This window comes from Mercurialis annua, linkage group LG8 (genome assembly GCF_937616625.2).
Source record: "Mercurialis annua linkage group LG8, ddMerAnnu1.2, whole genome shotgun sequence".
Taxonomy (NCBI): Eukaryota; Viridiplantae; Streptophyta; class Magnoliopsida; order Malpighiales; family Euphorbiaceae; genus Mercurialis; species Mercurialis annua.
In genome coordinates, this window is record NC_065577.1 from 7,962,914 (window position 1) to 7,986,628 (window position 23,715).

At 31.3% G+C, this 23,715-nt stretch overlaps 6 protein-coding genes across 6 annotated transcripts; 4 read left to right on the forward strand and 2 right to left on the reverse strand.

The window, feature by feature from the left end:
- Window positions 1–6: 6 nt before the first annotated feature.
- LOC126660408 (probable plastid-lipid-associated protein 4, chloroplastic) lies at window positions 7–2,208 on the forward strand. Its single transcript, XM_050353894.2, has 6 exons — window positions 7–441; window positions 565–678; window positions 901–999; window positions 1,085–1,159; window positions 1,592–1,659; window positions 2,013–2,208. Exons 1-6 carry the CDS (start codon window positions 7–9, stop codon window positions 2,083–2,085), a joined length of 864 nt encoding a protein of 287 aa, XP_050209851.1. The 3' UTR covers window positions 2,086–2,208.
- Window positions 2,209–2,286: 78 nt separating this feature from the next.
- LOC126660414 (non-specific lipid-transfer protein A-like) lies at window positions 2,287–3,118 on the forward strand. Its single transcript, XM_050353900.2, has 2 exons — window positions 2,287–2,855; window positions 2,944–3,118. The coding sequence occupies exons 1-2, from the start codon at window positions 2,599–2,601 to the stop codon at window positions 2,951–2,953; spliced, it is 267 nt and encodes an 88-aa protein (XP_050209857.1). The 5' UTR covers window positions 2,287–2,598; the 3' UTR covers window positions 2,954–3,118.
- Window positions 3,119–3,402: 284 nt separating this feature from the next.
- On the reverse strand, window positions 3,403–4,473 carry LOC126661548 (uncharacterized). Its single transcript, XM_050355402.1, has one exon. It carries the CDS (start codon window positions 4,471–4,473, stop codon window positions 3,403–3,405), a length of 1,071 nt encoding a protein of 356 aa, XP_050211359.1.
- Window positions 4,474–9,883: 5,410 nt separating this feature from the next.
- On the forward strand, window positions 9,884–14,105 carry LOC126660405 (uncharacterized). The gene is made up of 11 exons (XM_050353885.2): window positions 9,884–9,933; window positions 10,140–10,994; window positions 11,098–11,457; window positions 11,576–11,734; window positions 11,831–12,286; window positions 12,358–12,474; window positions 12,570–12,594; window positions 12,706–12,841; window positions 12,922–13,045; window positions 13,176–13,693; window positions 13,822–14,105. The coding sequence occupies exons 2-11, from the start codon at window positions 10,197–10,199 to the stop codon at window positions 14,006–14,008; spliced, it is 2,880 nt and encodes a 959-aa protein (XP_050209842.2). The 5' UTR covers window positions 9,884–9,933; window positions 10,140–10,196; the 3' UTR covers window positions 14,009–14,105.
- Window positions 14,106–14,732: 627 nt separating this feature from the next.
- LOC126661549 (uncharacterized) lies at window positions 14,733–17,083 on the reverse strand. Its single transcript, XM_050355403.2, has 2 exons — window positions 15,257–17,083; window positions 14,733–15,164 (listed from the first exon to the last, which is right to left on the reverse strand). The coding sequence occupies exons 1-2, from the start codon at window positions 17,081–17,083 to the stop codon at window positions 14,733–14,735; spliced, it is 2,259 nt and encodes a 752-aa protein (XP_050211360.2).
- Window positions 17,084–20,716: 3,633 nt separating this feature from the next.
- On the forward strand, window positions 20,717–21,268 carry LOC126660413 (non-specific lipid-transfer protein A-like). Its single transcript, XM_050353899.2, has one exon. The coding sequence runs from the start codon at window positions 20,852–20,854 to the stop codon at window positions 21,191–21,193; it is 342 nt and encodes a 113-aa protein (XP_050209856.1). The 5' UTR covers window positions 20,717–20,851; the 3' UTR covers window positions 21,194–21,268.
- The last annotated feature ends 2,447 nt before the right edge of the window (window positions 21,269–23,715 follow it).

The window sequence follows — 23,715 nt, forward strand, 5'->3', positions numbered from 1 at the left end:
CTTAGAATGACATGTGGCGTAACAGGACTGGATAAAACCCCTTATCCACAAACTGAAGGAATACTAACATTCATAAAAGAAGCAAATTTCACCACCAGTCCACCACCACTAATGGCCACCACTTCTTCAGGTTTTAAACTAAGAACAACACTGCACTTGGCTGAGCTCTTCACTTCTCATCCTTTACAATCTAATCTCTCATTAAATTCTTTATCTTTAACCCGAGAACCTAATACCCAAATAGAGATAAGTTCTAACAGCAAAAGCAATGAGTATGCGATTTCTGATTGTCGGAAATGGAGGACTAGAGTTTCCTTCTTACAGGGTTTCCTGTCAAAAGAAAAAGATGTTAAAAGCCTTAAAGAAGAACTCTTTGAGGCCATAGCTCCACTAGATCGAGGTGCTGAGGCTTCGCCTGGAGATCAAGAACGTGTCAATGAGGTAGAACTTGATCTTGGTTTGGTTTTATCAGATTATAATTCTCTACATATGCTTTCAGAATTGTATTCATTTTCATTTGCATTTAGTTTTGTTTTTGAGGTTTATGAGCTGTTTGTTGATCAGATTGCTCGTAAACTCGAGGCAGTGAATAAAGTAAAGGAGCCTCTGAAATCTAATCTGCTGAATGGAAAGTGGGAGCTTCTATATACAACATCTCAATCTATTCTTCAAGTAAAGGTATTGAAATATTCCCAACCTTTATTACTTTCGGTGCACTGCTAAAAATATCATTACTTTGATTCCAAATCATGAATATGTGGGAAATTCTTACCTAGACCGGGTTTATGGTGAGCCACTCGTACAGTTTGGGGAAACTACTGCATTTGAATTTTTCAAAATGCCTTTTCAAATCTGATTCCTGATTTGCTGATTACGATTTTATCATGTGTGCTGTAACAGAGGCCAAAATGGCTAAGACCAAATGGAAAAATTTACCAGGCAATCAATGTGGATACTTTAAGGGCTCAAAACATGGAAACTTGGCCATTCTTTAATCAGGTACTATTTATTCTTAGTAATCAGAATTTGCTTTGTAAACATACAGTTATTGCCTCATGAAATCTGCTTATTCCTTTATCTACAGGTTACTGCTAATTTAGTACCTTTAAATGCAAGAAAAGTGGCTGTTAAATTTGATTTCTTCAGAATTGCTGGTCTGGTAGGTCAAACCTCTTATAGCACTGCATTTCATTAGATATAATTTCTTAAGCAATCTGAGATTCAGATGGTGCATCTCTATATTATCTATGTTACATGGTAGTAAAAATATTGAAATGGAAAACGGCGAAATCGGAGTTTCAGATGTCTTTCCGGAACAGGAAAAAAATGCTGACGCGACATGAAACATAGTGTATATCATCACTACATTCCTGATGCCGGGACACATTGGAAGAATTTTGTTTTTAACAATTTTATCAACTATTTGATAGCGAAAAATAGTTTCTTTTTTCGGGTTTCGAAACAACTTGGGCGAAATGGTATTGTACCGGGAAATCATGTGTCAACAATGAAAGATTTTGCTTTCATGTGTATTATTACTATCTTATAGTTTTTCTGAACCAAGCTGTACGTTTGATCTGCTTCTCTACAGATATCAATAGCATCACCTGGAAGTGGTCGCGGTCAGTTGGAAATTACATACTTGGATCAAGACTTAAGGTAAGCAAAAGAATGATGATTATGTTAAATTATTTTAAACTATTACAGTATACATTGTAAAATGAGTAAAGGGTTATTCCGGTACTTCTTCAACTTATGGACCGCGCTCATATAAATCAAATTTGGTCTATTTTAAATGCTTTTGTATCTTTAAAACGATAAGAAAAACTATCGTGAAGATGTTAAACACACACATGTTGAAATTATCATAAGATACTACACATAAATATCTTCACGGTTACTTTTCATGCGCTTGGAAATACAAGAGTAGGTGTTATTGGTGCACTTCAAAAACTGAAATTTGCTCATTGTAAGCCCCTACTTATATTGAATTTTCATTTGCTTATTTGCAGAATTTCAAGAGGTGACAGAGGAAACTTGTTCATTTTACAAATGGTGGATCCATCTTACAGAGTCCCTCTGTAATATACTATTTGTTTTTTTTATCTGAAACTTAATATACCATTAATAAAACCAGACTTTAAGATACTTTTTAGCCCTTGTACATGTAATATTTCTTTACTTTTTTAAGTTTAAGAATTGAAATTATACCACTGACCCTCAATTCATTGGAAATTAATCTATTCTGAACTGGAAAAGTCTCTTTAATCTTCATCCTTAAATATAACAGCAATGTTTTACACTCGAAACAATTCTCCATGTAAAGCACAGAACTTATGAATTCACTATATTTAACAAGTACTCAAATTGGCATTCTAACTCATCGATTCCATCAGATTGAATGGCCCAGATTATGATGCAAATTAAAAAAATAGAAACCAATGTCAAAGATTGGTAGTAATCTTATCAAAACTGTTAGAAGAATACAAAAAGCTTGACCACTGTTTACAGTTAAAGGATGATCAAGTGACATTTTAAAGCAGAGATGAAGCCAAAATAATAAAGCTGAAATGCTAATGTTATGCATCACAATTAGTGATGCCGGGAGAAGCTGTGGACTGCAGACAAGTGAACTCGTCTCTAGCCACTTGCATTCCGTTCCTGACAAGAGCAGACGCTTCTCCTTCAGCTTCATGCTGTGCTGGGATCAAGAACATTAAGACGCTTGCTCAAACTCTAGCCGATAAGCGAGCTGCATGCAAATGTATTAAGACAGCGGCTGCTCATTACCCCAATATAAAGGACGACGCTGCCTCTTCCCTCCCCAACATCTCAAGAACCACTAACTGTCAAGCGTAAGTATTCCTCGTAATTTTTAGATTCTATGTGTATTATTGAATGATCTTCGCTACCTAACTCCGTGAATCCATAATTTTCGTGCAGCATCAACTAAATGAAGGTGGAGATGGATCTAAGAAATAAAGATACTGGCATATTTGCTTGTATGTTTAGTATTATCTGAATAAAAGATTGAAGATTACAGGCAATGTTGAGTTGAGATTGCAATACCATTGTATTAACAGGCACAATCAAGAAACCTTGCATCAAACCAATTAGCATACAATACATGATGTTCTCAAATCTAAAATCAGGTATAGAAACAGTAGGTGGAATTCAACAAAATAGACATAGTAATCCAAGACAAGAGCCAGGCAGCTATTGGAAGTTGATAAGAAATTAAAAAAGCACAATTGCCAAACCATATTGATGTCAGAATAATTCACCATATAAAGCACAAAACAATTAATATGAGTTTTTAAATTCAACAAAATTTAGGAATTCACTGAAATGAGTAAATCTATATTTAACAAGTATATTCACAACATTAATAACCTAAACTCTTTAAACTGTAAATCTATCCTCATGGTTCTGCAAGAACTGATATCTAATATAATCTGCAAGGTCTTGATCATCTTGAAGCTGTGCAGCCACGTCATTTGCGAGTTCAATTTCTTCCATAGAAAAAGCAGTCCTTTGTTCTTCAGCAGCAGCAACAGAAACAACTTTATCATCTTGAAGCTGTGCAGTCACATAATTTGCAAGTTCAACATCTTCCGTAGAAAGAGCAGTCCTTTGTTCTTCAACTGGAAGCATCGCAGCCTCATATTCTGCAAGTTCAACTTCTTTAACTTCTTCTTCTTCATCATCTTGAAGCTCAGCCAGGAATTCTGCAAATTCAAGTTCATCAATTTCTTCTTCAGTAGCAGGAACTTGTTCAGAAGCAATAGTACTCCTTTGTCCTTGATCAGCAGCAACAGAAACAACTTGTTCATCTTGAAGCTGTGAACCCAAATAATTTGCAAATTCAACATCTTCCATTTGTTCGTCAGCAGCAGCAACAGCAGGAACAGAAACAACTTGTACACCTTCTTCAACACCAATAACTTGTTCATCCCTCCTCGCGCGCTTCGATCCAAACCCATCAGCCCCATCTTCACCCTTTCTTTTCTTGTGGTTCTTTTTTATCCGGCACACCACAGTCCCTTCAGATTCATCAAGACAATATTCCTGCATCAACCAGCACCCATTCTCACACTTATTCTTCTTGTTTCGATATGAAAACCGCTTTTGAGTCCATCCAATTCCTTGTACCTCAAACTTCTTCCCTGTGTCCTCTCCGCGCCAAGTCCCTCCGCTGGATCCCACATTGCGTTTGAACGTAGAACCCCCGGCAGTCCTCCTCTTCAAACAGCTGAAAACGTAAAGAAAGTCGTTGTTGTTGTACGTTGGTCCGCCAAGTCTATCCCAAATCTGCCAGGGTTCTTGATCGCCGTAGATATCGCAATCTTGAATGAGTCCTTGGCATGGAAGTGGGGTTCCACGGACCTTGTTGAGTAGATATAAGTGGACAATTTGATCATCTCTAGGCTCAAACTGGAAACCACAGCGAGTGAGGTCCATGATACAGCTCATTGCTAACAAATTAAGAAGAACGCAGATCAAAGCTTAGAAGTAAAGAAGAGAAGAGTAAGAGTAGCTAGGGTTATTTACTTACTTATTTATAGGGTTGGGTTACGTCGGCTACGTGATAGAATTTTCTTTCTGGTTATAGATTAGGAGATATATATTAATTAATTACTTTACTTATTTATTACTCATTTTGGGACTTTCTATTTAGGAAGTAGCATTTTTATTTTTAGAATGTTTTTTCATTAAACTTCTTTTTACCCTTCTTTTAATCATGTTAAAATAATTTTATAGAAAACTTCACTATGGGCAAAAATGAAAGAGTTTAAGATGCATTAGATATTTACGTTGAAAGAGTTTAAGATGCATTAGATATAATTACTTTACTTATTTGCTAAAATTGTAGTGCTTCTTAGTTCTTACTTTACTTATTTAGTGATTTGCGGTGGTAACAAAGAAACATAAAAAAAAATTACCAAAAAAAAAACATGAAAATAAGGGCAAGTCTCTCCCTGGTAAACTCTTAAGATCATTCTACTTTTATCAAATTATAATTTTATTATTAAAATTTATTTATTTTTAAGATTAAATTTCAACTTTATTTTAGAATGAAAAAGTCAATCAATTTTAACGACGTGGCACTAAAGTCAAAATATTCAAAGAATCTTTACCATGTCATTTAAAATTCAATTTTCCTTTAAAATAAAGTAAAATTCCATATTTCAAAATTTCAAAAAATGTTCTAATATATTATAAAAGAACTAGAGTCAATAAAAAATATAATTAAAATTATAAAAAAAGTTACAATTAATAAAATTACCAATTAGATGTGTGCAAGTTTCATTTAATTTGGTTTGCTTTAGTGAAATCTAAAATCAAATTGTTCTATAAAGAATAAAATAAAAATTAAATAGTACAAAATATTTATATAAGATTTGGTTGTGTGGAAAAAATAATAAGAAAATAAAAAATTTAAATATATTAAATATAAATCTCAAGTCCAATTCAAATTTTAATGTATTATATATTTTACTAGTATTTAAACAAAAAAAATGTAATAAAAAAATTATAATAAAGTTTTATAGTTTATTGTTTGGTCTTTGCATATAAATCCCAAAGTGAACTATTTTATTTTAAATTTATAATATATAAATCGAACATATCACTTTTTAATTTTGTTCGGTCTTTCTATTAGTTTAGAGTTGAATATATTTGGTGTCAGGTAGGTAGCTAGATGCATTACTAAAAGTGAGCATCCGGTCGATGAAATGTTAAAACTATATAGTACATGACAAAAAATAATCGAACTAATTAAGTAGCATGATTCTGTTGAATTTTTGGTTTAACCAAAAAATAAGAAAGTAATGTTTTTAATTTATAATGAGATATCAAATCAATGAAAAAACTAATAGGTATTAAATTTAGAAATCAAAAAGAAATTAGAAATTAAATCTACATTGAACTGTAATGTAAGATAGCTTATGTGGCAAGCCTATAAAACACGTAGCTAGTGTGTTAGTTTTCTTTTTCTTGTATCTATAGTCGATCAGTTGTAAATAAAAGCGGTTATCAATATCAATAGAATTGATAATGACCTTTAATAATTTATCTAAACCCTTATTTTCCAACTTTCAAGAATATGGTATTGTTCAGCAACAAATTATCCCTACATTTCACAACAAAATGGTGTTATGAAAAAGAAATATATATATATATACTTGAAGTGACTAAAGTATTAAGATTTCACGCATATTGCTTTCTAATTGCCCATATGCTTATGAGAATTCTAAATTATGAGAAACATCTGTCAAAACCTCCTAAAAAATTATCTATTGAGAATTTTTTTTTTTTTATTGTCTAAATTTTTTTATTTACAAAAACGGCCTAAAATGTTTTATTATGAATTTTCGAGAGCTTCTGAAAGTTTTCGGTTTTCGAAACATTTTTGAAACAAGACACTTAATTTTGTCAAATTTTTCGTACTTATTAGGTTGACTATTGTATAAAATGAGAAATACTTGTGTGAACAAGTTTGCCATGTAACCATTTTACGTGGTGAATTTAATTCACACAAATTTTTTTCCTATAAAACACGTAGTTAGTGTATTTCTTTTTCTTGTATATATACTTGATCAGTTGTAAATAAAAGCGGTTATCAATAATAACATTAGAACTGATAATGGCCTTAAATATTTTAACTAAACCCTCTTTTTTAAACTTCCAAGAATATGATATTGTTCATCAACAAATATGTCCCGACATTTCACAATAAAATGGTGTTATAAAAAAAAGTATGAGCAAATTATTATTAGACCCCTCATATTTAATATAATTCACACTTTAGTCCCTTCTGTTTAAAAATTAAACTATATGCGTAAACATTTTAGTCTTTCGTTCCATTTTTGGTGTTAGTCAACAAAGTAAAAAAACTTAAGGTATATTAACTTTCAAATTCTGAGCGACGAAATCGTTGACAAAAATAAAAATAAAAGATGAAATCGTTGAAAAACAAAAAACAAAAATGGGGGGACTATAGTTTCGTTGACTTTGTTGGCTAACACCTAAAATGAACGGAATGACTAAATTATTGATAAAAACAAAAATAAAGGGCTATAGCGTTTGATTTTAAAATAAAAAGAACTGAAGTGTAAATTATGTAAGTGTCATAATTTATTCTTATATTTACTTTTGACTAGATCTTTAAAATTTCACGCACATTGCTTTCTAATTGCCGCATATGCATATGAGAATTCCAAATTGGCAGATTTCTTATGAGACATATCGGTCAAAACCTCCTAATTACAATATTCTCTTAGTTTTTGAGATTTATGAACTGTTTGTTGATCAGATTTTGCTCGTAATTAGAATTTGGCCATTCTTTAATCAGCTACTATTTATTCTTAATAATCAGAATTTGATTTGTAAACATACAATTATTGTCTCATATTATAATCTGCTTATTTCTTTATCCATAGGTTACTGCTAATTTGGTACCTTTAAATGCAAGAAAGGTGGCTGTTAAATTTGATTTCTTCAGAATTGCTGGTCTGGTAGGTCAAACCTCTAATGGCATTGCACTTCATTATATATAATTTTTCAACCAATTTGAGATTTAGACGGTGATATCTCTATTGTCTATCAATGTTACACGGAAATAGAAATACTGAAATAGAAAACGGCCAAATTGGAGTTTCAGATGTCTTTCCGGGACGGAAAACAAATGCTGACTCGACATGCAACATAGTGTATCATCACTTCATTCCTGATGCCGAGTCCGTTGGAAGAATTTTGTATTCAAATTTTTTATCAATTGTGTGATAGCGAAATACAGTTTCTTTTTTCCCGTTCTGAGACAACTTGTGCGAGATGGGATTGTACCGGAAAATCATGAGTCAACAATGAAAGATTTTGCTTTCAGGAGTACCATTACTATTTTCTTGATTTTTTGAACCAGGTGCTTGATCTGCTTATCTACAGATACAAATAACATCACCTGAAAGTGGTCACGGTCAGTTGGAAATTACATATTTGGATCAAGACTTAAGGTAAGCAAAAGAATGAGGATTATGGTAAATTGTTTTGATCTATTACAATATACATTGTAAAATGAATAAAGGGTCATTCTGGTACTTCTTCATGCGCTATGAAAATACAGGAGTTGGCGTATTGGCGCAGTTCAAAAACTGAAATTTGCTCGTTGTAAAGCTTCTTCAACAATAAATAAGCTCCTACTTATATTGAATTAGGTTAATTCCTAAAAAAATCACGAACTTTACACGAAGTTTCATTTTAATCATGACTTTTAAAAGTTGTCATTTAAAGGCACAAATTTTTATATTGTTTCAAATTCATCATTTCAATGTATTTTTATTAACTAAATTCTTCACTAAACCATTAATGAAAGACCCAAGTTACTAATCAACATCAAATCTTATTATCTTTCAGTTAGAGTATTTAGGATTAGAAATTTTTAATCAGATAAAATACACTGAATTTACCTTTGGTGATAGATTTGAAATAAAATGAAAGTCCGTGCCTTTAAATGACAACTTCTAAAGGTCATGATTAAAATGAAATTTCGTGTAAAATGAACTTTCCATTTGCTAATTTGCCGAATTTCAAGAGGTGGCACAGGAAACTTGTTCATTTTGAAAAGGGAAGATTAGGATAATACTCTATTTTTTTAAAATAATTTGATTTCCTACCTCAATAAGAAAAAGATAAAAAGATTTTATTTTTTTACACTAAAGCATGTTTATATTATAATTATACCTATTTTTCTTTAATTATTTACTCTAATTATATTTTCTCTTATCATGTTACAGCTGTCATATTTTTTTATCTCTCTCTCTCTTTCTCTCTCTCCTCTCTCTTTTTTTTTTGAGAAAATTACACCAAATCACCCAAAAATTCAAATCTTTGTGTTTATAACCCAGCTTTTTATTTTTTGCAAAAATCCCCCTTTTTTCAAATCATCTTTCTACGCATACCTTTTTACTTTTTAGTTTCCCATTCTATCCTTATGCTACACAACTTTACTTTGTGTCTATAACACCCTATCATTTCCCTCACTTCCTTCTTCTTCTTCATTTTTCATTTTTCTTAACTGCTTCCATTACTTCCATTACTCTTTCAGATTTACTCCACGATCTTTGTAACTGCTCGTCACTCTCACCACATTTACTCCATTATCTCTCATAATATCTGTTCTCACTCCTTTATATTCTCTGCAACTTCTTTTTTAACCTATTCTAATGGTTACGACGCGCAAAGCTTCTGATAAACAATCTAAAATTGAAACTGCTGCTATGAGGAAGAAAACTGTTGCAACAAAGGTTCGAGCAAATGCACAGGGAAAATCAACAGGAGAACCCCCAGCTGTCCGTTCTCCTCTTTCTCTTAATAAGAGACATGCAGATGAGCTAGCTCGGATATCTAAGAAGCAAAAGGGCATTTCTATCAATGAATCGAAGGAATCTGCTCCTAAGGTATGATTCTTAATTTTTTTATAATTTTTTAGGGTTTGTAATTAGTTTATTTTAGGTTATTGTAACTTAAATTAATATTCATTAGATTTTTTGTTTGTTTGTTTTTCCAGTTTTTATGTTTCAATTCTAATTTATAGTTGTGTTTATATGTTGTTGACATTGTGTTTCTGTGTCAACTCAGTCATCTAAGAAGCAAAAGGGCATTTCCATCAATGAACCGACAGAATCTGCACCTAAGGTATGATTATTAATTTTTTCAATAATTTTTTAGGATTTATAATTAGTTTATTTTAGGTTATTGTAACTTAAATTAATATTCATTACATTTTTTGTTTGTTTGTTTTTCTAATTTTTATGTTTACAATTCTAATTTATAGTTGTGTTTATATGTTGCTGACATTGTGTTTCTGTGTCAACTCACTCATCTAAGAAGCAAAAGGGCATTTCCATCAATGAACCGACAGAATCTGCACCTAAGGTATGATTATTAATTTGTTCAATAATTTTTTGGGTTTACAATTAGTTTATTTTAGGTTATTGTAACTTAAATTAAAATTCATTAGATTCTTTGTTTGTTTGTTTTTCCATTTGTATGTTTACATTTTCAATTTACAATTGTTTTTATATGTTTTTTACATTGTGTTTCTGTGTAAACTTACAATTTTTCATTTATTTTTTGTATAGCAATGGCACTTTAAAGTGAAGCCAGAAGCTCGGTTTCATTCTAAAATTGATACGTGGATGTCATATGATGTTATTGAGGAGATTAACTCGATTCTCAATCCGGCTGAATTGAAAATGTTTAAGGAGTCTTGTTTTGGTTATCTGTTGGACATTCCTAAAATAAAAGTTCAAAATCAGATTATTCACTGTTTACTTTTGAGGGAAGTACATCAACCAAACAAGACTGAAATGTGGTTCGAGGTCGGTGGACACAGATTGAAATTTGGAATTGAAGAATTCGCTCTAATTTCAGGTTTAAAATGCATAGGTGACAGTAACAAGTATGGTTATCCACAAGTTTCCAATGGTCTTATTGATACATATTTTAGTGGGTGTAAATCAGTTTCGAAACAAACCCTTCATGATTTGTTTAAGTCTAGGCGTTGGGAGTCGGATGAGGATGGTTTTAAGATTGCATTTATGCACTTTTTACATAACTTTTTGCTAGCTTCACCAATGACTACCCGTATTCAGTTAAAGGACTTTGATGTAGTTGATTCTGCAGATTTTAATGATTATCCTTGGGGAATCGACGTATTCAAGTACACGTTCGATTCTTTGACTACTAAGGCAGTTCTTAGTCCTGGTAGTCTTAAGAAGTCAAAATCTGAGAATGAAATTTATAAGTATCGCCTCATCGGTTTCCCACAAGTACTGCTTTGCTGGTTCTATGAATGTTGCCCGACGGTCAAAAATTCCTTTGTTCAGCTTGTTAACAAAACTGCTATCCCGCGCATTTTAAGGTGGCAAGCGTTCTTTTTCCCATATTATATTCCAGTTGACAGAGAAATATTTCTTGATGTTGCATCCGATAAGGTTTGTATCTTTTTAAAATTCAACTTTGTTATTTATATTTACTATTTGTTCTTTGTTGATATATAGTTTATATTGGGTTCATATTTTTGTTTATATGTAACAGGTAACATTTCGTTCTATTGTTCCAACACCGGCAGAGAGGAATGCCCTTTATTTAGGTGATTTTTTCAAAAGAAATAAGGGCAAGGGCAAGGCTAGTGATGATGTGAGCGTTGGCAAAGAAGATGGATGTGAAGTTGGTTACCGTCCGGCATTTGACATATCAAGGGATCGTGATCCATCGTCTAAATTGATTGATTTAAGTATAATAGAAGAGAAGTTAGAGTTTTTGGTGGCTGGTCAGAAGACTATGCAGTCTGATATTTCCAAGTTGAAACAATTTTTCAACTCTAAAGTTTCTGAAGTCCTAAAGGTTGTGACTTTATTGAATGTTAAGCTTAATCCTACCGTTGATTCTAAACAGGTAACATATTCTGATTTCCAAATTTAGCTTTTTATTACTTTGTTTTTTTATATGTTTTTCTGTTTTTTAATAGTTAATCTCTTATTATTTCTTTCTTAATTTTTTTTCTTAATTACAGGCTGATGGAGTTGTTGATTCGGAGAAAGATGTCTCATCTTCTCGTGATGAAAATGAAAATGATGATGCTAGTCCATTTCTTGGTGATAAAACTGTTCAATCTGAAGAACCTATGGACTCAGAAGATACCGTTTCTGATGAATCTGAACCAATTTTAAAGGTTTTTGTAAAATATAATGTTTGCTCTTTTATTTTATTTCTTTGTAACTTGATATGAACTTGATATGAACTTGATATGAACTCTATTTTGTGTCAGGTTAGTAGCAAAAAACAGGAAGCATCGGCTAGCATGCAGACATCAAGTGTTGTCAAAGAAGAAAATTGTGCACTTCCTGTAGAGGAAAGTTCAAAGAATGACAGTTTTACTGCTAGCGTTGCTCAAAGCAATAGAGGAGGTGAAGATTCTGTTGCTCGTCAAAATGTATTTTCCGATAAAGAAATAGATAATAAGTCTATTTCTAGCAATGAAAACAATGACAAGGAGTTCTGTGGTGAAGAAGAAAAGAGCAAAAAAACTGAAGATGTATATTCGGTTGATGACAAGGCTGTTAATGATGTCAAAGTTGACGATGTTGATCGTGTGTTTGTTGCGGATTATGAAGCTGCTGGATGCTCTAAGAATGTTGGTTCTGCTGTTGGGATCAATGTTCTTTCTGATTTTGCGACTGAAAAAAATATGGATTCTGCTGTTGTTGTCTCTCCGGTTACTGAGGTATATTTATTAGTTTGAAATTTAGTTTTTTTATTTTTCTTTTCTTATCTCTTATACTTTTAATTCAATAGGTTCCGGATCAAAGAAATGCTATTTTGACTTCTCCAACCTTCAATTTATCAGTTGAGGACATCGATGAGGTTCTCGAAAAAGCAGCGGAAGCTCATGCTAAATTGAAGTTGAGACAGGTAAATTTTTTATTTCATTCTTCATGGTTTACATTTGGTCAATTTATAGTTCATATGAGGTCACTTACTGCTTCTTGCTTTATGTTTTTTGATAGGTTGATTATGTCCAAGCTAACTTTGGTATTGATTCCATAAATCCTGATTTTCATACCCCAGTTCCTACTAAGAGGGTTATTAAACCTAGTTTTTTGATGAAGTCGCCTTTTCTGAATGAGTTTGGTTCTTCTTCAGGCTGTATTGTTCCGAAGCAATCTATTGGTTGTGTTCGTATTTGTCCATTTCATGAAAATGGCAATTTTTTTTGTGATTTGAAGAAACGGGAACCTTTTCGGAAATGGTTGGAAGAAGGACGTCCTAAAAAGTCTAGGTTAGAATCTCAACTTATTTTATTTCTATTGTTATTTTTCTTAAGTTTAGTTATCTAATTTGTTTATATTTTATTTTTAGGAAGAAAATTTACGAAGATTCGCATGCCATCTTGTGTCCCCGTTTTCGATTCGGCGTGGTTGATATTGAATTGAAATCATGGTTTTACCAACTTTATCATTCTGGACAGCCTATTTCTTGTTCTGTTAGTATATTCCTTTTTTATTTGTTTTTTTTTTAATTTTTTTTTTATTATTTAAATTAATGAAGACAGTTGTATTAACCATATGTGAACTCTATATTAACTTATGTTTAAATTATGTTCATTTTGGCAGCATGTTGATATTTTGCTTTACTATTTGAGGAAAAAGGTGAAACTTGGACATGCTGCAACCACCAGATGTACAACTACTGATACTTTCTTCGATCGACGTATTCAAGCCATCTACAATTTGTACTCGAAAAGCAAAGATTTGTCACTTATTTCTTCAAAAAGTTCTGAGGCTGATTACATTAACGGTGGTCGTATATGTTGCAACACCAAGTGGGCTGATGTCGATGATGTTCTTTTTCCGATTAATTGTGGGAAAGATTGGCATTGGATATTAGCTCGTCTGAATTTTAAGGAACGGTGCATCTATGTCTACAATTCATTGAGATCAGCGCGACGTGACAAATCAGCGAACGAGTATGTTGAATGCTATAGTGTCTTGCTTCCACTATACTTTGATGCAGTCAATTTATTTGATTCTCGGAATGACATTGATACTACTACCGGTCCTTATGAGGAAAAGAGTTCTACTGATCCATTCAGAATTGTAAATGTGGAAAACATACCTGTGCAAACTGATATGTAAGTTTTTTTTATTCTTGTGAATTTTTTATTTACCTGCAGTTTTTTTAAGTTATTGTTACTTAATATGAACCTAATGTCAACTCTTAATTTTGATATATTTTCACTATTTTCCTCCTTTTTTCCAGTGATTGTGGAGTTCATATGTTTTGCGCTGCTGAGTTTTTTGTTGATGGAAAAGTTATGAGTGATGATTTCGATATCAAAGAACATCGAGCTCGTTATGCTTGCTCATTATATACTTATGGATGTTGGAAGGATGAATTTGCAGCTTTGAGTGAAGATGAAGGTCCTGTAAAGATCAACAGGATTTGATTGTTCTCATTTTTGAGTGTTTGATGAACCTTTAGGTTTATGCATCTTTTGGATTTGAAATCCTTTTTGAATATCTCCTGTATTATCGTATTTTACATTTGAATGTTCTTAATATGTATTCAATTTGTGTTTTTTTAGGATTGTATTATGGATTTGATGGTTTTAATTATATTTGGACTCTGTTTTTTCTTATTTTCTTTTTTTTTCTTTTATTATTTTATATAATTTAATACTTATCTGTCTTAATTTATATGCAAATATGAATAAAAAATACACATGTTCATATGTACTTAATATGAACCATATGTGAACAATATGTTAATTATAATATAAAGTAAAAATGAAAATTATAATGTCTTGTCCAATTATAAAATTTAAGCAAATGGATAACAAATTTAATAATCTAATAACTTTCATTATTGAATTTAGACATTTTATTTGTTTAAATTATATAAATAAATAGTTTTAGACATTAACTGTGTTAGATATGAACCAGATATGAACTAGATATAAATCATATGTAAACTTGACTGAAATTTAATTAATATTCATAATGTTACTCTATTAAGTGTAAATTTATTTTTCAGCACATATATGTGACATTTTATATATAGAGAAACTGAAATTTATATTACTTTTCAAATTTGAATATGTCTTTAAGTAAAAGATATGTCAACTTCATAAAAACCTAAAATAAACCTGATATGAACTTCAATAAACTGAATTAATTTTTTGTAGGCATATTTTTGCATGTCTTCACATTGTGCCCATACTTTTGACACCTGCTACACTTGCTATGACCTCTAGTTTCATTACGACTTTTAATTCTCTGCTTTCTAGGCCTTCCTGACTTTGTTCTTCCATGTGGTGTAGTTACAATCTTTTGAGCCACTTCTTCCGGCACATTCCACGTATTTTGGTCTTCCACCGGATAAACTGTTTCCTCATATGTCTTCAATATTGTTTCTTTTGTGAAATAATCAGAACAAAATTTGTAAGGATCTTGATTCATTTCTTTGAGTATTGCCATTGCATGTGGGCAAGGAATGTCGTCAATTTGGAACCTTCTACATGTGCATGTTCTTTCTTTGAGGTCTACAATGAACTTTGTTGTATGTTGAAACACTGTCTTTATGTTGTCATTTGAATTTGAAACCTGCATTTGTTGTTAAATACCAGAAACTTGATATTAACCATATATGAACTGAATGTAAACTTTATATATTAATCTGATATATAAATTCATACCACTAATTTCAGTGAGTTAATGTAATTTTCATTCAAGATATCTTCTGCTCTTTTTGATAGGGCTGTGAAAGTTGATCTCGCCAAATGTCTGTTTGCGTAGCTCCATTCTTGCACCATTGTTCGTAGGTACTCAAGTAAGGTAGTGACGGGGAGATCTTTTCCAGCCCTTATTCTGGAATTCATTGATTCTGCAATATTAGTTGTCATGACTTTGTACCTGTTGTTTTCGCAATGTGCTCGCGCCCACTTTTTATATTTAACAGATTCCAGGTAAGTCTTTAAACCTCTACACATACTGTCAAGTTCCTTCATGTAGTAGTCAAATGCCTCTTTCGTGTAAGCTTTTGCGGCACCATAAAATGCTTCGCGTAGCTCTTTTGATGACTTCTTGAAGTTTTTTTTAATGTTGTTGTACAAATGGAATGTGCACAAAGCATGAGTAGCTTCTGGAAACACAGCAGCGGCTGCGTTCTTTATGCTTTCATGTCGATCGGAGACAATACACATGTCTCTTTGCATTTGAAACGCATCTCTAATCCTTCTCATAAACCATTCCCATGATGCATCGTTTTCAGAATCAACTACGCAAAAAGCTAGAGGAAAGATCTTACCATTTCCATCTTGTGCACACGCTGTTAAAAGCGTACCACCATAGGCTGAAGTAAGGAAAGTACCGTCAACAGCAAATACGGGAATGCAAAACTGCCATCCTTTTATCGATGCATTCAACGCCATAAAAACATAAAGGAAACTGTCATCATCATTTACTTCCAATTTGACAAAAGAACCCGGATTTGTAACCATTAGCATGTACAAGTAGCTCGGTAGTAATGAAAAAGACTCATCTGCTTTTCCTCTCACCATTTCTTGAGCTACGGCTTTCGATCTGTAGGCTTTGGAGTAGTTCATTTTTATTCCATAATCATCTTTCATGTCCCTCAAAATATCAGCCGGCTTGTACACAGTTTTGAGGTTTATGTACTTTGATTTGATGAATTGTCCAATCACATTTGATGTCGCCTGCCTCTGATCACTTGTTCTCACATACATTGAGCAATTATGGTTGATATTGAGTTTTCGAATGATAAAAATCTGTGTTTTTCCTTTTCTCGAAGCATTAAGTTTCCATGAGCAATCCGGATCACAACAACTCAAGAAATATTGTCTATCACATGATCTTCGTACCTTGAACTGGAAGTGGTTGTTGATTGCATAAAAGCTCAAAACTGATTTCAAAACGTATTTGTTTTTGTAATACTGTCCTTCTCTGATTTCTCCATGTTTAGGGTCTGTTATCACACTTTCACCTATAAAGCTGCTTTCCGCTTCATCTTCATCATTTTCGAACCTGCCGGTTAAAAATTTAGCATAATTTATCACATCTGATATAGTTTCTCTCTGTTTTTCACTTGTTGTATCAACTTCATATGTCGATTTCGATGCATTTGCAGATTGCTGTCCTGATTGTATGTCCGCATTTGATATATTGAAAGTTGACTCAAAGAATGCCATTTCTTTTTCGTATGACTTGAATGAAATACACAACGGGTACATCATACAGTCGGCTGCTTTCTTCTTCAATTCCAAGTAGAATGATAGATTTCCATTGTCTGTTATTCTTATTGGTGGGTAATTATCTTTCACTTGATACTTGATCTCCAGGCAAGTTGACATATGGTTGATATTGAGTTGCTGTGACAATATTTCCAGTAAACTTTTATAATCACAATCTTGTCGGACTAAAATTCCCATCGGTTCAAAATCAACATACTCTATGTTTTGATTCCATTCTCCCTTGTGGTGAACAAATATCAAAATATTATCCATGTCTGCATTTATTAAAGACAAAAATATAAAATAATTAGTTAAAACAGTCATAATAGTGTATACTGCTTTTTCAGAGCTTCAATATTCAATATATGTATAATCTGTCTTGTAGAATATGGAATCATTGAAGTTCATATTTATTCAATGTAATGTTATTAAATTAAAGCATTTTATCATTTAAAATTTGTTTAAGTTCAAATCAAATTCATTTTTTTTGAAAATAGATCTTAAAGTGTAAGATCTGAAATTAATAAAACTTGTTTTTATATAAACCTATTTAAGCTTGAAAATAAAAAATAAAACCTGTAAACCCTGTAATTGATCAAAAGTTCTTTGAAGAATTAGATAAATTTTACAGAAATCGATTCTGTTTAATTCATTGCAATTTATGCTATCAAACAATTCAATGTGTTAGAATACAGATAATTTACTTGTTTATTGATTAGAGTAATGATTTCAGAACATGAATTTCATTATAGAGATGTTACCAGTTCATGTAAATTAAAAATTTCTTAATCACAGTTGATTACTAACCTGATATGAACTTGATTTTGAAGCTTTCAAGTATCGTTGATAATGTCAGAGATCGCTTTCTTATTGTTTGAAGAGGAAGCACATTCTGCTTAAATTCATCATTAATGGCGTTATTGAAGGAGCTTGAAGAAGGAGAATGTTATTGTTGTTTGTTTGGAAAGTTATTCTTTCCTTTTTGTTTCACACGTTTCTGTTGGTGTGTGGAGGTTATAATTGTCCTTTCCTTTATTATTTTAAGTAAATTTTGGGGTATGAGTGATTTGTAGAAAGTTTTTTATTTTTTTGAGTGATTTTTGCCAAATCTGAAATTCTGAGGTATAAACAATAGAATGTCAACTTTTTAGGGGATTTATGTAAAAAACCCTTTTTTTTTCTTCTTCTTTTTTTTCTCTGTTTCTTTTTTTCTTCGTCAATTTTCTTCTTCTTTTTTATTTCTTCTTTTCTTCTCCATTTTCTTTCTTTCTTCTTCGTTCCTTCATCGCTCCGCTGCCGTTTCTTCATCGCTCCACCGTTGTTGCACTGTTCTTTCATATTTTATTTTAGCAAACTTTTCTTTAATTCATGGTGATTATTGCAATTTTTATAACATTCAGATCTGAATAAATTACTTTTGATTTGTTTTTTAATTTTAGATCTAAAAATCTACATGAAAAAAACGATTTTCTGCCCAAAAAACGATTTTCTGCAAAAAAACAATATCTGATTATCATATGATTATCATAACACTGCAGAAAAAAAATGATTTTTTATAAAAAAAAAAAAAAATAGTCTCTGATTATCATATGAGTATCACTGTATTATCATGTTGTTATTATAACACTGTATAATGAAAAAATTTCTACAAAAAAATTGATTATCATGTTGTTATCACTGTATTATCATCTCATTATCATAATATAATCATATGATACCGAGATGATAATGTATTATTGTACCTAAATAATAATGTTATGACAACGACATAATAATAAAATTATGATAACAGTATGATAATATGATACCTATATAAAAATAATTATATAAAAATTATGATAACGAGATGATAATGTGAAGAAAATAGTATGATAATGAAGTATAATAAGGTCATATTATCATACTATTATCTTCACTTTATCATCTTATTATCATAATTTTTTGTAATTGTTTTTTTCATACATGTATCATATAATCATACTATTATCTTCACATTATCATCTCGTTATCATAATTTTTTTGTAATTATTTTTTTCATACAGGTATCATATTATTTTTACATTATCATCTCATTATCATAATTTTTTTGTAATTTTTTTACATACAAGTATCATATTATCATAATATTATTATAATTTTATTATTTTATTATCATCTGATTATCATACTGGTGTCATGAATCTTTTTCTAATTCTAATTTCACGTACGTTATCATCCAGTTATCATAACCTTATCATAATTCATTATCATCTAATTATCATACTCCAATGTTATGATAACGACATGATAATCAGACACTATTTTATCATACATTATCATAGATATTATCATATATGTACCATAAATATTATCATCTCGTTATCATATGATAAAACATTATCATATAACACTATTTCTATAAAAAAAATTCCATGTAAGTATCATATATCATACTGTTATAAGCTTATCATTATATTATCATAAAAACATTAGCATACTATTATCATTATCGTACATTTGTATTATCTTAACCTTATCATAAATCATATAATTAATGTTATGCGACACGATAATAACATGATAATCAGACGCTGTTTTTTAATAAAAAAATTGTTTTTTTCTGCAGTGTTATGATACTTGCATGATAATGCAGTGATGATACTCATATGATAATCAGAAGCAGTTTTTTTTTAGAAAATTATTTTTTGTGTATAAAAACGTTTTTAATGCAGATTTTTAGATCTAAAATTGAGAAAATTCAAGAGTAATTTATTAGATCTGAAAGTTAAACAAATCGTATTAATCACCACGAGTCAAGGAAAAAACGCTAAAATTGAATATGAAAAACGGCTGAGCAGCGGCAGAATGATGAATTAACAATGAAGAAGAATTAAAAATGAAGAAGGAATGATGAAGAAGAAAGAAAATAAAGAAAAAGAATGGCGGAAAAAAAAGAACAGAGAAGGAGAAAAAAAATAGAAAAGAAAGAGAAAAGGAGAGAGAAAAAAAATGACAGTTGTCAAATATGGTTAGAGTAAAATAATAATAAAAGGTAGATATAATTATAATATAAATAGGTGTTAGAGTAAAAAAATAAAAATATTAAAATAGGGAAATATTTTCTCTATTTTTTACTTGTTGAAGTAGAAAATCATATTATTTTCAAAAGGAGAGTACTTTTCTTAATTTTCTCTTTTAAAAATGGTGGATCCATCTTACAGAGTCCCTCTGTAATATAATTTTTATTTATACTTAATATGATATTTATAAAACCAGACTTTACGATACTTTTTAGCCCTTGTACATGTACTATTTATTTTGAACCGAACTGACAGCAACTAACAGTAAAAATTTATTTACATTACTTTTATAAGTTTAAGAATTGAAGTATACCACTGACCCTCAATTCATTGGAATTTAATCTATTCTGAATTGGAAAAATCTCTTTAATCTTCATCATTAACATTACAGCAATGTTAATTTTTTGTACTCTTGCATCCAAAAATCAGATACTTACACATCATGATCATGGAAACAACCAAGTACAATGGCAAACCATATTTATGTCAGAATAATTCTCCATGTAAAGCACAGAACTACTGATCTGAAATTTTCAATTTAACAAATTTATGAATTCAATAGAGATAAAAAGTGAAACTGACAGCAATGAGTAAATCTATATTTAACAAGTATATACTCAAATTCGCATTCTAATTCCTTCAGATTGGATGACCCTATTTTGCTGCAAATTAAAAAATAAAAAACAATGTAAAGATTAAGATTGGCTATAATCTTATCAAAACTGTTAATACAAAAAGCTTGTCTTCTCTTTACAGTTAAAGGTGAGCAAGTGACATCTAAAGAAAAGAAGAAGCCAAAATAACAAAACTGAAATGCTAATGTTATGCATCACTCCTAACCCACAAATTCTAACTTTAAATCTCGAGAGGCTATAAATACCATGTATCATTTGTTATTTTACTCATCAATCACACTCAAAAGCACAAGCTCAAAATCTCACTTAGTTAAGCATTTTCAAATACCTGAGTTAGTAGCGGAAAAATGAAGGGAGTAGCGATCTCAATGTTGGTTATGCTCGCTATTGTTCAATTACTGATGCCGGGAGAAGCTGTGGACTGCGGACAAGTGAACTCGTCTCTAGCCACTTGCATTCCGTTCCTGACAGGAGCAGACGCTTCTCCTTCTGCTTCATGCTGTGCTGGGATCAAAAACATTAAGACTCTTGCTCAAACTCTAGCAGATAAACGAGCTGCATGCGAATGTATTAAGACAGCGGCTGCTCATTACCCCAATATAAAGGACGACGCTGCCTCTTCCCTCCCCAAGAAGTGCGGCGCTGATATCAATATTCCCATCTCCAGAACCACCAATTGTCAAGCGTAAGTATTCCTCGTTATTTTTCTATTCCATGTGTATTATGGAATGATCTTCGCTACCTAATTTTGTGAATCCATAATTTTCGTGCAGCATCAACTAGATGAAAGTGGAGATCGAGCGAAGAAATAAAGATGTTGGCATATTTGCTTGTATGTTTAGTATTATCTGAATAAAGGATTGAAGATTACAGCCAATGTTGAGTTGAGATTGCAATACCATTGTATTAACAGGCACAATCAAAAAAATTACATTTAACCAATAAGCATACAATACATGATGTTTTCAAACCTAAAATCAGGTATAGAAACAGCACATGTTTAGATACTTAAATATCAAATTCACCCTTAAATTTACAAGCGTTGAAAATTAACACCAAAATTAACTCTTTAAATTAACAAGTTGCCTCATGAACTTGTTAATTTTGATCAGCTAATCCAAATATTTGGTCAATTAACACCCTACAGTTGTTCTGAAAATTACCACATTTCGTCTAATTGATAAAAGTTAGCAGATTCAAAGGATTAATTGAGGAAAAAGTTAATTTTGGTATTAAATTGCTCATTGTGTACAAGTTCTTGATATTTAAGTTTTTTTGATAAGAAAGTTATAATGCCAAATAATGGCGATCAAACTGTCATGAATAATCAACTTTTTGCAGCAAATAGAGAAACAATGTTCAAATTTCAAAATTGTGTACTGCAAAAGAGTATTATAATTGTTACCTCAAAACGGTTCCAGAAGTATAAAATGAGGTGCTGCATAAATGCTGCAGCGATCGAGAGCGCCAAGTACAAAAAACCTGGAAAATAAATTGAACAATATCCTCAGATAAAAATGAATAGTCAAACTACAAAGCAAAACCAGACTTAATAGAGTAGATCCATACCATATGAATAGGAAAAGAAGTAGATGTGAAAAACCAGAAAATAAAGCAAAAATAAGCATGGAAAGAACTTCATTGATATTGGTGTCCGCACGCTGCAAAATGATGGCATATACACAATATCGTTATTAGAATATTACTGAAGAACAAAAATTGGTAGAGCTGAAGAGTCCATTGATAGTGGAGTAGAGTAAAATGAACTTAGCAATCACAGTAATTACATTGGCTAATTTAACCCAGATGATGGCCATCTATCCGAGAAATCTAGATGAACTTACCATGGATAGTGGGATGCATAGCGTAATTGAATAAAACTAACCAACCAATCAATACCACATCAATTAGTGGTTTTTTTTATTATAATTAAGGCAAAAGGTACAAAAAAGCCCTTGTAGTTTTCACAAAAGTACAAATCAGCCCTTTTATTTTTTTGTGGTATAATTAAGCCCTTAATGTTTTCAAATAGAACAAATAACCCCTTTCATCCAGCATTATTAGAAACACTCGTTAATGGTTAACATGTCTCTCATAATCATATAGGAAAAAAGTTCAAAATGTATTTTAATGTTTAAAATATTTACCGAAAATTTGAGGGGGCAAGTGTCCCAAAAGTAAACTAAAAGGACTTATTTGTTCGATTTTAAAACAACAAGGGTTTAATTGTTCAATTTTAAAAACCCGAGGGCTTAATTGTGCCTAAAAAAAGTAAAAGGGCAGATCTGTACTTTTGAGAAAAAGTCGAGGGTTTTTTTGTACCTTCTGCCTATAATTAAATATTATTTGTTGATTGGTCATCTTCGTTCAATTGCGCCACATGTCACGCTATCACTGAAAAGTTCACAAGCTTACTTGGTATATTAGGTCCATCTAATAATCGTTCCATCTAAACACACCATCAACCAAAGACCACATATAAAGAAAAAGAAAAGTTCGTGCAAGAGGGGGAGAGACCCGATCAATGTAAACAGTTCGCAATGCCAAACAAGAATTAAGACCATGAATGCCAAAAGTTGATTGTCATAAAACTCGAATAGAAAAAAACAAGATCCCAATCATTACCAGCAAAAAAAAAAAAGAATAGAATCCATGAGTCATTAATCCCAGAAGACTACTGGGAGCAAATTTACAAAGAAGAACCATTATAGTGGTCAGAAAACTGGTGAACAGAATATGAACAACTTTTAGAATTTGTTAGAATAATATCACAGTAACAGTAGCTCAGCAAGATTTGTTCTTACAGGAACAAGACAAGTGACTCGATCACATGAGCGAATATCAACTGAAATGTTGGCAACGTTGTCGAGCATGGTGTTAAAGCTGCACAGCAGATATTAAAAGAGTACAAATACAAATCATAGCAATTGAAGAAAAGTGAATGAAGCAAAGACCGATATTAAACATCTAGAAAAGGCAGTGCTCCCATATCGTGTGAACAAGTCATGTTAGTAAAAGCCACATAATTTTTCAAATTTAACACTTGATCACAAAACTAAAAGTCGATCCAATTAATTTTATAAAAAATTAAAATTAAATCCTTAAAATCACACATTGACAGATAAAAGTTTTGAAAAGTTTCCAATCAAAACCTTAATTAAAATTACTCCATAAAAGTAATATATGAAACTTCAAAAAAAACATCCAATTA

Bases quoted from the DNA above. Each gene is read 5' to 3' on its own strand.
- LOC126660405 (XM_050353885.2), top strand. From the start codon at position 10,197: ATGTCATATGATGTTATTGAGGAGATTAACTCGATTCTCAATCCGGCT. The intron at 11,458-11,575 runs GTAACATATTCT...TCTTAATTACAG, and splicing joins CTACCGTTGATTCTAAACAG to GCTGATGGAGTTGTTGATTC. The intron at 12,475-12,569 runs GTAAATTTTTTA...GTTTTTTGATAG, and splicing joins CTAAATTGAAGTTGAGACAG to GTTGATTATGTCCAAGCTAA.
- LOC126661549 (XM_050355403.2), bottom strand. From the start codon at position 17,083: ATGGATAATATTTTGATATTTGTTCACCACAAGGGAGAATGGAATCAA. The intron at 15,165-15,256 runs GTATGAATTTAT...CAACAAATGCAG, and splicing joins TTAACTCACTGAAATTAGTG to GTTTCAAATTCAAATGACAA.
- LOC126661548 (XM_050355402.1), bottom strand. From the start codon at position 4,473: ATGAGCTGTATCATGGACCTCACTCGCTGTGGTTTCCAGTTTGAGCCT.
- LOC126660414 (XM_050353900.2), top strand. From the start codon at position 2,599: ATGCCGGGAGAAGCTGTGGACTGCAGACAAGTGAACTCGTCTCTAGCC.
- LOC126660408 (XM_050353894.2), top strand. From the start codon at position 7: ATGACATGTGGCGTAACAGGACTGGATAAAACCCCTTATCCACAAACT. The intron at 679-900 runs GTATTGAAATAT...GTGCTGTAACAG, and splicing joins AATCTATTCTTCAAGTAAAG to AGGCCAAAATGGCTAAGACC. The intron at 1,160-1,591 runs GTAGGTCAAACC...GCTTCTCTACAG, and splicing joins TCTTCAGAATTGCTGGTCTG to ATATCAATAGCATCACCTGG.
- LOC126660413 (XM_050353899.2), top strand. From the start codon at position 20,852: ATGAAGGGAGTAGCGATCTCAATGTTGGTTATGCTCGCTATTGTTCAA.